Source organism: Schistocerca gregaria, chromosome 4 (assembly GCF_023897955.1).
Source record: "Schistocerca gregaria isolate iqSchGreg1 chromosome 4, iqSchGreg1.2, whole genome shotgun sequence".
In the NCBI taxonomy this organism is placed as follows: Eukaryota; Metazoa; Arthropoda; class Insecta; order Orthoptera; family Acrididae; genus Schistocerca; species Schistocerca gregaria.
The window spans coordinates 767,810,462-767,823,046 of NC_064923.1; the positions used below are offsets into that span (position 1 = coordinate 767,810,462).

General features: G+C 42.1%; 1 protein-coding gene across 1 annotated transcript in view; it reads left to right on the top strand.

The window, feature by feature from the left end:
• Positions 1 to 12,585, top strand: part of LOC126266696 (uncharacterized) — a 66,910-nt gene that overhangs the window by 23,578 nt on the left and 30,747 nt on the right. Inside the window, exon 2 of the mRNA XM_049971138.1 lies at positions 646 to 778. Within this exon, the coding sequence (XP_049827095.1) occupies positions 646 to 778 (133 nt within the window). The remainder of the gene's footprint in view (positions 1 to 645; positions 779 to 12,585) is intronic.

Consider the following 12,585-nt stretch of genomic DNA (forward strand, 5'->3'; position numbering starts at 1 on the left):
TTCTTATGACACTTTTTTTGTTGTCTTGGGGTTAAGCATTGCATTCCTGCCTCGGTCTTGCCTCCAGCATCTGTGAACTTACACTACCGACCGCCTGGCACATGGTGGCAATCGTAACACTGTTTTCTACTGTTAGTACACTAGCAATTTTATGGTTTTCACTCGATCAGCCTCTGAAATCACCAACTGTGAACCTCATTTTAGTTAATATTATTACACTCCAGCAAGAGCTGATGCTACTTCTACGAGAATGGAAATAGGTATTGGAGTAACAGCCACGATCTATCTCTTACCCAGTAAAACGCCAACCCGATTATAAATTTAATAATGTCTTCTTCCTACTGCAGGTTATGTGCACAGTAAGCAAAATTTCGTTGTTTCATGTCTTCCGTGGAACTGCAGTTTTAATCGTTATTTGTGTGTATTGTAGTATTGCAGATGAAATATGACTAAAGGAGACTATGATACTCAAACCTATACAATACCAAAGCTCAATATGTACCCTTAGCTTCTCTGCATAGAATGAGTCAGACAAGCAAGAAGGACTGTCGCAGGATTCCTGTGTTTCCTGTGAGAACCTACCTGTCCATCTTGCATCCCTCCCTGTCCTCACATCGTGACGAGTGAGATGCGCTCCTGTTGCAGGTTGCAGCCGTGAGGCCGGCGCGCTCGCCGCCAGTGGCGCCTCTGGCGGTGGCCGCGGTAACCGCCGCAGCAGTGGCTGCCCTCCTCGCTCCGCCGTGTGCGGCCATCACTATCTCGCCTGTGCCTGTGCCCGGTTCGTACCGCTGCTGCATCTACTGGTTCACGACAGCGCAGCGCCGTAATGCTTAAGCACTGATTTACTCAGTACGGATGTCTTTCTTTCCTTTCACTTTCATTTAAGTTTTTAAAACCACCACTCTTCCAAGAGCAGCGTTATTTCTACAGATACATATACATCTACAAATATATGGATACTCTGCTAATCACATTTAAGTGCCTGGCAGAGGATTCATCGAACCACCTTCACAATTCTCTACTATTCCAATCTCCTATAGCGCGCGGAAAGAACGAACACCTATATTACAAGCTGCGACATTGTGGCGAAAAGACAGTGACCCGTATATACAATAAGTTTCCTTTAATTTACGTCTATGGTCAGAAACTTTTTGTTAACAGATTACAGGATTTGACGATGCCAATATGGCTGCAGTACATTAGGACTTCGATTTTATGAAACAGATCTGATGATGGTCATTAAAGACCGAAACCGGTAATCAGTTAACAAAAAGTTTGTGACCATAGTCGTAAATTAAAAGAAACTTATTGAACAGCTATATCTTTCTGTACGAGCTCTGATTTCCCTTATTTTATCGTGGTGATCGTTTCTCTCTATGTGCGTCGGTGTCAAAAAAATATTTTCGCATTCGGAGGAGAAAGTTGTTGTTTGGAATTTCATGAGAAGATTCCGTCGCAACGTAAAACGCCTTTCAAAAAAATTAAAACGGCTCTGAGCGCTTTCGGACTTAAAATCTGAGGTCATCAGTCCCCTAGAACTTACAACTACTTAAACCTAAGGACAGCACACACATCCATGCCCGAGGCAGGATCGAACCTGCGACCGTAGCGGTCGCGCTGTTCCAGACTGAAGCGCCTACAACGGCCTTTCTTTTAATGATGTCCAGTCCAAATCCTGTATCATTTCAGTGACACTCTCTCCCATGTTTCGCGATAATACAAAACGTGCTGCCCTTCTTTGAACTTTTTCGATGTACTCCGTCAGTCCTATGTGGTAAGGATCCCACACCGCGAAGCATTATTCTAAAAGAGAACGGACAAGCGTAGTGTAGGCAGTCTGTTACATTTTCTAAGTGTCCTGCCAATAAAACGCAGTCTTTGGTTAGCCTTCCCCAAAACATTTTCTATATGTTCCTTCCAGCTGTAGTTGTTCGTAATTGTAATTCCTAGGTATTTAGTTGAATTTACGACCTTTAGATTTGACTGATTTATAGTGTAACCGAAGTTTAACGGATTCCTTTTAGCACTCATGTGGATGACCTGCCACTTTTCGTTATTAGAGTCAATCGCCAACTTTAGCACCATTCAGATATATTTTCTAAATAGTTTTGCAATTTGTTTTCATCTTCTGATGACCTTATTAGTCGATAAACGACAGCGTCATCTGCAAACAAAAGAAGACGGCTGCTCAGAGTGTCTCCCAAATCGTTTGTATAGATGAGGAACAGCAAAGGGCCTACAACACTATCATGAGGAACGCCAGAAATCACTTCTGTTTTGCTCGATAACTTTCCGTCAATCACTACGAACTGTGACCTCTCTGACAGGAAATCACGTATCCAGTTACATAACTGAGACGATATTCCATAAGCATGCAATTTCACTAGAAGCCGCTTGTGTGGTGCAGTGTCAAAAGCCTCCAGGAAATTCAGAAATACGGACGATCTGATATCCCTTGTCAATAGCACCCAACACTTCATGCAAATAAAGAGCTAGTTGTGTTTCACAAGAACGATGTTTTCTAAACCCATGTTGACAGTGTGTCAATAGACAGTTATCTTCGAGGTAATTCATAATATATGTTCCATAATCCTGCTGCATATCGACGTTAATGATACGGGCCCGTGATTTAGTGGATTACTACTACTGTTACCTTTCTTGAATATTGGTGTGACCTGTGCAAGTGCCTAGTCTTTGGCTACGGATCGTTAATTGAGCGAGCAGTTGTATATGATTGGTAAGTATGGAGCTAATGCATCAGCATACTCTGAAAGGAACCTAATTGGTATACAGTCTGGACCAGAAGACTTGCTTTTATTGATTTAAGTTGCTTCACTACTCCGATGATATTTACTTCTACGTTACTCATGTTGGCAGGTGTTCTTGATTCGAAGTCTCGAATATTTAATTCGTCTTCTTTTGTGAAGGCATTTCGGAAGTCTCTGTTTAGCAACTCTGCTTTGGCAGCACTGTCTTCAATAGTATCTCCATTGCTATCGCGCAGAGAAGGCACTGATTGTTTCTTGCCGCTAGCGTACTTCACATACTACCAGAATCTCTTTGGATTTTCTCCCAGGTTTCAAGACAAACTTTCGTTGTGTAAACTGTTATAAGCATCTCGCATTGAAGTCCGCGCTAAATTTTCGAGCTTCTGTAAAAGATCGGCAACCTTGGGGATTTGGCGTCTGTTTATAATTGGTATGTTTGTTTCATTGTTTCTGCAACAGTGTTCTGACACGTTTTGTGTGCCAAGGAGGATCAGCTCCGTCGTTTGTTAATTTATTTGGTATAAGTCTCTCAATTGCTGCCGATACTATTTCTCTGAATTTAAGCCACATCTGGTCTACACTTGTTTCATTAATTTGGAATGAGTGGAGATTGTCCCTCAGGAAGGTGTCAAGTGAATTTTTATTGGTTTTTTGAATAGATATATTTTTCGTTTATATTTGGAGGATTTGCGGTTTACAAAATTCAGTCTCGCCACGACAACCCTGTGTTCACTAATCCCTGTATCCGTTTTAATGTTCGTTATTAACTCAGGATTATTTGTTGCTAAGTGGTCAAGCGTGTTTTTAGGACCGTTTGCTATTCGCGTGAGCTCTTGAAGTAACTGCTCAAAATAATTTTCAGAGAATGCGTTTAGCACAATTTCGGATAATATATTATCCGTACCTCCGGAATTAAACGTATTTTCTCCAACATATCGAGGGTAAATTAAAGTCACCACCAAATATAATCGTATGAGTCGGGTATGTGTTTGAAATCAAACTCAAGTTTTCTTTGAACCTTTCAGAAACTGTATCATCTGAATTGGGAGATCCGTAAAAGGATCCAGTTATTATTTTATTCCGGTTGCCAACAACGACCTCTGCCCATACTAACTGACAGGAAGTATTTACTTCACTTTCGGGACAAGATAAACTGCTTCCAATAGCAACAAACACGCCACCGCGAACCATGTTTAGCCTATTATTTCGTTTGCTAAACAAGAAGAATCTATCTTATTTCAGCACTGATAAATAGAAAAAAATAGAACGTATTTCGGTTTAGGGAAGTAGCAGCTTTTGGTGGCTGCATCACTATCATAGCGACAGAGAATCCTCATACAAGGCATGTCATACAGCTACTCTGATTAACTTTTGTATTCAGGAAACCTTAACTTTGTATATTGTCATTGTTAATCGTCACAACCACGCGTTTCGAGTATAAATAGAATTACTGTACGACGATTGTTATTCCTCTGCGATTATGTGAAAAATGTATACTGGCACAAGAAAAGAATGAAAGCAGCTAACTGACTGATGACCTCAGATGTTAAGTCCCATGGTGCTCAGAGCCATTTGAACCAAAGCAGCTAACTAGAAGTTAAGCAGAAAGTGCTAATTAATGGAAACATCTAAAAGATGTAGACAAGGCTCAGAAGACTCCAAACAATCTCTACTGATGATATCAAATATTGTCACGTTACAGAGAAGCAATCGACATAAAGTCGGAGGGGAAAGAGGTGGGGACAGTTGAATTGTGGTACTGTAGAGATATGCTATCAATGACGTGTACAGTTAAGATACAACATATAGACTAATTACAATCTAAAGATATTATTAAATTAAAAACAGGAGGAAAATAATACAGTAAACAATTTCGTAAAGTAAAAACAACTTGTTCCTTACAAAGCAATTCAGCAGCATCTCCGAAAGGCTGAGGAGTACTAGCAAAACCTACATTCCAGAATGAGATTTTCACTCCACAGAGGAGTGTGCGCTGATATGAAACTTCCTTGCAGATTAAAACTGTATGGAGGACCTAGACTCGAACTCGGGACCTTTGCCTTTCGCGGGCAAGTGCTCTGCCATCTGAGCTACCCAAGCACGACTCACGGCCCATTCTTACAGGATTAATTCCGCCAGTACCTCGTCTCCTACCTTCCAAACTTCACAGAAGCTCTTCTGCGAACCTAGCAGAACTCCTGGAAGAAAGGACATTGCGGAGACATGGCTTAGCCACAGCCTGGGGGGATGTTTCCAGAATGAGATTTTCACTCTGCAGCGGAGTTCTGCAAGGTTCGCAGGAGAGCTTCTGTGAAGTCTGGAAGGTAGGAGACGAGGTACTGGCGGAAGTAAAGCTGTGAGGACTGGGCGTGAGTCGTGCTTGGATAGCTCAGATGGTATGCCGGCATGGTATCTCAGCGTGTTCGGTCAGAAGGCTGCTCGCCCTCTGTAATAAAAAACTGAGTAAAGGAATCAACGATCAACTTGAACGGATGTCTTGCGACGTCCGCCAAGAACAAACGCAACGAACAATACCGATAAAAATGAAAAAAAAGATGGTAGAGCACTTGACTGCGAAAAGCAAAGGTCTCGAGTTGGAGTCTCGGTTCGGCACACCGTTTTAATCTGCCAGGAAGTTTCATATCAGCGCACACTCCGCTGCAGAGTGAAAATCTCATTCTGGAAACATCCCCCAGGCTGTGGCTAAGCCATGTCTCCGCTATATCCTTTCTTCCATGAGTGTTTGTTCTGCTAGGTTCGCAGAAGAAGTTCTTTGAAATTTGGCAGGTAGCAGACGAGGTACTGGCGGAATTAAAGTTGTGAGGACGGATCGTGAGTCCTTCTTGAGTAGCTCAGATGGTAGAGCACTTGCCCGAGAGAGGCAAAGGTCACGAGTTCAAGTCTCGGTCCGTATACAGTTTTAATCTGCCAGGAAGTTTCAAAACCTACATTATTAGGCCTTTTCCTTACTATAAAGTACTCAAAATGTTGTGAAGCAGTCCGCGAGTGCTATGCAACTAATTGCTAATAAATCGTCATTTCGTATTAAACTGCAAATAATCATTGCTCCATACTCGGCGAAATACGACGTGCCTGGGGAATGCATCACTGTGCATAGACAGATGTCAGCAAGACTAATCAGGGCATCGACTACGAAAGCTGCGACTTGTACCGGTATGTTTCGGCTTGTTCCACCAGGCAAATGCAAGTAGACAGGAAGCTGAGACTTATCAACTCAAAACTCGCCCCGCAGTGCAATTCGTGTCATCAGCTGGGGAGTGACAGTTGCTGCGGGTTTGGGGGTGTTAGTTACTGGGGGTGAGGGGTTGCAAATTTTAGCTGCTGGGGAATGTCAGCTACTGAGGGATGTTAGATACTGGGAAACACTATAATCCTTTCACTCCTCTGTAAGTTTTAGTATGTTGTCTCCTTATTAAAACAAGCGCTAAAGAGAGATTCAGATAGACATACAGATGGAAAGATATACAGAGACAAGTAAATTTTCTGCGGTTCATGAATCAGAAACATAATACAATTTTACTTCGCTACAAAGTAAGAATTTTCATTCGCTTTCAGACATACCATTTTTCTCTGAGGTTTTGCAGCACCATCTATGGTCATGTTGTGATGAAGGTAAAGCACAGCCAAATTTCTCCTAATGCATTACGAAAATATTGCCACATCAAAATAAAAAATGCTTCACATAACTAATTCCTTTCTTGCTAAAATCGTGTTTCCACAATTCGTTTGTTTTTTGGCTGTTTTGTGTGTGTCTGTGCGTTTTTACTTCGCGTATTTGGAAGGATCTTGCTGTTAATTAATAGCTGATTATAGGATACGTTTTAGAAAGCCTTGGCACTACATTTATGACTATTAAATATTGCAGCGTTCCGTGGAAGTTCGTTTTGTACGTTATCTCTACTACATCTAGCTCAAATGCACTTAGAAAGAAATATTCGGCTTTTAATACCAAAGGTATTTAAGAGATCGCTTAGATCCTGTGTGGAACTCAAACACTTGTTGCTGATGAGAGCTGGATGGTCGAACGATCGCTTCCTATCGACCACGGCTTGACTACGAGTGTTCAGACGTAACGTCAAGAGCGGGCATGACGGTCAAGAACTTCAGAGCAGAGAGGGCTGTGAGACGACGTCAGCCAATAGTACGATGTCCGACCCCTCTCTAGGACAACACAGAGACAGCAGCGGCCCCTACAAGAAGAGGACATAAGCGCCGCGCCACCTGGCTGCGCCCTAGTTGAAGACTAGCCGAAGTAAGAGCTCTACAGCAGCGACTTAGGAAATGTATTGTTTCGCCTGTATAAGACGCTGTAGGGCCTATATACTGAAGAGACCTCTTATTTGTCTGTCGCCCATTGTTTGCAACACTTCTGCATTTCAAAAAAGTTAACTATTGGCATTTATCTTACTGTAATAAAAATTCACTAACACGACTTGCTTGAATTGTTGTCTAGCGACCGTAGAACGCAGGTTTCTTATTCACCCCATATTAGACGAGTGGGCAGAACACAACGACAGTTGACCAGAAAGTAATGCACCGCATTTTTTCTTCGACAATACTGTGCTGAACATAACGAGAACTACACACGGGAACGAATGGTGTTTTATCTGCACACACTATTTTTCCTCGTAATCTCCATCCTGTTCCATGCCTACCTCCAGCGCAAAACAGAGGCGTCTATGCCCTGTGGATACCGATCCTTGTCCCAGTGGCGAAGTCAGTGTTTCACTGTGTAAACTTCCTTTTCTGACTAATAGATGCAGCGCCTGTCCTCGCGAATTACATCAGCTCGCTGCAGCACGTCAGCTGTGGATGGTCTCCCCGAACGCTGCAAATCGTGGACCTCCGTCGAACCGCCTTCTGTTGTCCTCACCTTCAGTGCCCTGCAGCTATGCTTCTGTCGACAACATGTGCTCCACAGATGTTGCATAGGTTATTTCTCTGAACTGAGAAATTCAATGACGACACGTTGCTTGTAACGTTCATCACCTACAGACGCCATTTAGAAACTGTCCTGCAGCTACGCTATCTCCCGGGAGTGACGGAAAATTGGCGCGTTCCTCAAGAGAGTTCAAATAATACGTAGGTAAAGTTTCGCATTCGTAGCAGTGTTTTCAGCTGAGAAAAAAAATGCGCTGAATTACTTTCTGGGCAACCCTCGTACTTCCTGCAGTCGGCACTAATTGTCAAATGGGGCTGTGACCCACATTGGCTCAGCAACCGGAACAGCTTCTTTGCACGTGTGTTGCCTCCTAAATACTGGTTGAGCAGAAAGAAATTATTGAAAATACGGAAAATAATATTGCTTTTATTTTGTGACCAGTTAAGATAAACATTAAGTGACATAAAATTTAACTGAATATTTTAACCATATTTAATTATATGAGATTTACTGAAAATATACCGTACCTAAGTGACATACAAAGGCAATTCACATAATGAAATTAATCATTTTAATTACGATTAATGATATTTATGTAGGTGTAACTTCCCACTTACAACTGTTCGTAGTTGTGGAGCATGTTTACAAGTAGAAATTCTTAGTGGCGACTTCAGTTAGTGTAGATCCGTAAATAGTTTTTGTGCAATTCATTTTGGAGAATGTTTTCCACAGAGTAGTGCGGCCAAAGGGAACAACTCTAAGTGTCGAATTTTCTCAGACAATTGCGTTAATATATTTTCAGCAATATCATTTACCCTTCGGGCCATAGTATTTGCTGACAAACTGATATTTTTAATCAATTAGCTTTTTTTCTGAACACATTTCGTGCTGCAATCATGAAATCATTTATTAATTAGCCGCCAGTAAACGGTTTCCCAAGTTTTGCTGCTGAGCGAGCCACGCGGAAGCTGGCACCAGCATTTACTTTCTTGAACAACGTTTGCTGAGATTTCAAACGGCGTTTCAAAAACCAGTACATTTCTCACCGTTGGCTTCTGGTAAGACTGGAATAACACAGAGAATGTCTAATCTCATAATGACGTTATAGATTGTGTTCTTTGAGAACTGATATTGTTTCATTGCAATTCATACACATTGCCTTATTACTCGACCAAGTCACGAAATATTGATTCCCCATTGCTCTTTAAAATTTCTGGACTCACTATCTGTCTTTCGTTTTTTCCCCATTTATACGTAAAACCAAACAAAAGGATTGTAACTGCAAATTAAAATCATGTCAGTCAACAATATTAGGGGAAAGGGTTCTGAGAAAAGAACTGAATTGGATATATCTTTAAGGCATTTTTGATTAAATCAAATAATCAAGCTTAATCACATTGTATCTTCACTAAGAAAGTAAGGTCACAAAACAGACTAGTCCCAATATACTTTGCTTTTCAGATCGCTCAGATTGCTGCTACCCACAAGATGGTGCTGTACCGCCTCCCAGAATTTTTCTACTCTCTGGAAGATGCCCGTTATACATCTACATCTACGTGATTACTCTGCTATTCACAATAAAGTGTCTGGCAGAGGGTTCAATGAACCACCTTTCTGTGCGAGCCCTGATTCCTCTTATTTTATCGTGATGACCATTTCTCCCTATGTAGGTGGGTGGCAACAGAATGTTTTCGCTACCGGAGGAGAAAACTGGTGATTGAGATTTCATGAGACGATTCCGTCGCAACAAAAAACGCCTTTTTTTAATGCTTGACACTCCAATTCACGTATCATGTCTGTGACACTATCTCCCCTATTTCGCAATAATACAAAACGAGCTGCCCTTCTTCGTACTTTTTCGGTGTCATCCGTCAGTCCCACCTGATGCGGATTCCACGCCGCACAGCAATATTCCAGAATAGGGCGGACAAGCGTGGTGTAAGCAGTCTCTTTAGTAGACCTGTTGCACCTTCTAAGCGTTCTGCCAGTGAAGCCCAGTCTCTGGTTTGCTCTACCCACAATATTATCTATGTGATCGTTCAAATTTATGTTATTTGTGTTTGTAATCCCTAAGTATTTAGTTGATTTTACAGCCTTCAGATTAGTGTGACTTATCGCGTAATCGAAAATCTATCATTTGATGACTTTACAAGACGGTAAATGACAGCATCATCTGCAAACAATCTAAGACGGCTACTGAGATTGTCTCCTATGTCGTTAATATCGATCAGGAACAATAAAGGGCCTATAACACTTCCTTGGGGAACGCCGGATATTACTTCTATTTCACTGGATGACTTTCCGTCTATTACCATGAACTGTGACCTTTCTGACAGGAAATCACGAATCCAGTCGCACAATTTAGCATTGTCGGAAGTAGTCGCAACAACACCTAAAGCCCTTCACTCGCATCGGCTGTCACTGCAGCAGTAGAACGACCTGAACCCTTGCCTATTAAGTGCCAGCAGAAACAGCGGAGTAGAGTCCACCCCAGGTCTGTATGTCATAGACAGCTCCAGCATCTTCCAGTCCTGAAAAGAAAAGTTGCAATTCATTCAACACTACTGTTTGTTGGTATATGATGAACTACAGTCTGTCCAGCTTTTCTTGAGCCACACCAACGGCAACCGCAACGAATAAAGAGGTAACCGCTATTGCAGCTCGCACGACGCTCGGGCCACTTGCTATGGTATTAATGACAAAGTAGCAGCGTTTTGTGAACTCGTGTTACAACGACCTTTGCGAGTGGTATTTATTTGTAGCAAAAGTTTACGAAACGAAATTAAGACTGCACCTCAAGGTCAAAGAATAAGCAGACCACTGCGTAATGACTGTTGGAGAGCCACTCAGTATCAGCTGGTAAAAACCGGCAGCAGTGGTAAGCGTCACGAAAACTTCTAAGCTGTACCAAGGAGTTCCAAGCAGTACTAGCGATCAGGCCTCAAGAACGACATACTATAGCTGCTAGACACGGGTTCACAGGTAGATGCCGTGTTTCTTGACTTCCGCAAAGCGTTCGATACAGTTCCTCACAGTCCTTTAATGAACAAAGTAAGAGCATATGGACTATCAGACGTGTGATTCGATTGAAGAGTTCCTAGATAACAGAACGCAGCATGTCATTCTCAATGCAGAGAAGTCTTCCGAAGTAAGAGTGATTTCAGGTGTGCCGCAGGGGAGTGTCATAGGACCGTTGCTATTCACAATATACATAAATGACCTGGTGGATGACATCGGAAGTTCACTGAGGCTTTTTGCAGATGATGCTGTGGTTTATCGAGAGGTTGCAACAATGGAAAATTGTACTGAAATGCAGGAGGATCTGCAGCGAATTGACGCATGACGCAGGGAATGCAATTGAATCTCAATGTAGACAAGTGTAATGTGCTGCGAATACATAGAAAGATAGTTCCCTTATCATTTAGCTACAATATAGCAGGTCAGCAACTGGAAGCAGTTAATTCCATAAATTATCTGGAAGTACGCATTAGGAGTGATTTAAAATGGAATGATCGTATAAAGTTGATCGTCGTTAATGCAGATGCCAGACTGAGATTCATTGGAACAATCCTAAGGAAATGCAATCCGAAAACAAAGGAAGTAGGTTACAGTACGCTTGTTCGCCCACTGCTTGGATACTGCTCAGCAGTGTGGGATCCGTACCAGATAGGGTTGATAGAAGAGATAGAGAAAATCCAACGGAGAGAGCGCGCTTCGTTACAGGATCATTTAGTAATCGCGAAAGCGTTACGGAGATGATAGATAAACTCCAGTCAAAGATTCTGCAGGAGAGACGCTCAGTAGCGCGGTACGGACTTTTGTTGAAGTTTTGAGAACATACCTTCACCGAAGAGTCAAGGAGTATATTGCTCCCTCCTACGTATATCTCGCGAAGGGACCATGAGGATAAAATCAGAGAGATTAGAGCCCACACAGAAGCATACCGACAATCCTTCTTTCCACGTACAATACGAGACTGGAATAGAAGGGAGAACCGATAGAGGTACTCAAGGTACCCTCCGCCACACGCCGTCAGGTGGCTTGCGGAGTATGGATATAGATGTAGATGTAGATGTAGATGTAGGTTTTGGCCCTTGGCACGAAGTGGAAGAGCCTGTGTGGGCAGAGGCTAAAATGTTTGGAGATCCCTGCTCTAGTCCATAAAACACTGGTGAATGTGCTCTCTTCTAATTGGCTGTGGTATATCATAGCTAATGATCTATCAGTCTTAAACCGCTCCATTCCACAGTTTTTACTACGAACCAATCACAACACAAATCTTTTCAGAGCGATTTATTAAATTAAGGACTTTAGAAAACCCACAAATACCAAAGCATTCCTCTTTTTACCCAACTTAGTTCTTGGAGTATGTTTGTTTCTCCAGGTCCATAAACTGCTTAGTCATCCATTACAAATTTTCACTGCTCATATGGCTCATTCTAGCTGTACAATTATACTTCTCACCACAGAACTCCAAAATATCGGAAGCGGAAGGCATTTTTTACGATACGAAAGCAGAGACCAACAGTAGCGATCCGAGTGGCCTGGCACTGAACTTCGAATTTGAAAAAACGTGGCGTTGTAATCTGTATTCTTGATTTGCGAAATACGAGTACTAGATGATATTATTTGTCGTTTATACTTTATTCGTGGGCCTGGTAGACTGGTGATGAAGTGTATTAATTTACATAATCCTTCGGCCATGTCGCTGTTAGCAAGCCTAAATTATGCTCCTAATTACGATCTTCTAGGGTGTATTGCACTGTTTTGATAGCATTGTATATTCATATTGGGTGGTATACATGGTTCCATATTTGTTTTTGTTTCGTACGAAACCAGAGCTGGTTTCGTCACATGTCTCATTAGTGTCTCGTCGCATGTCTTATTAGTTGCTGCTTCCGAATCCTTGGGTGA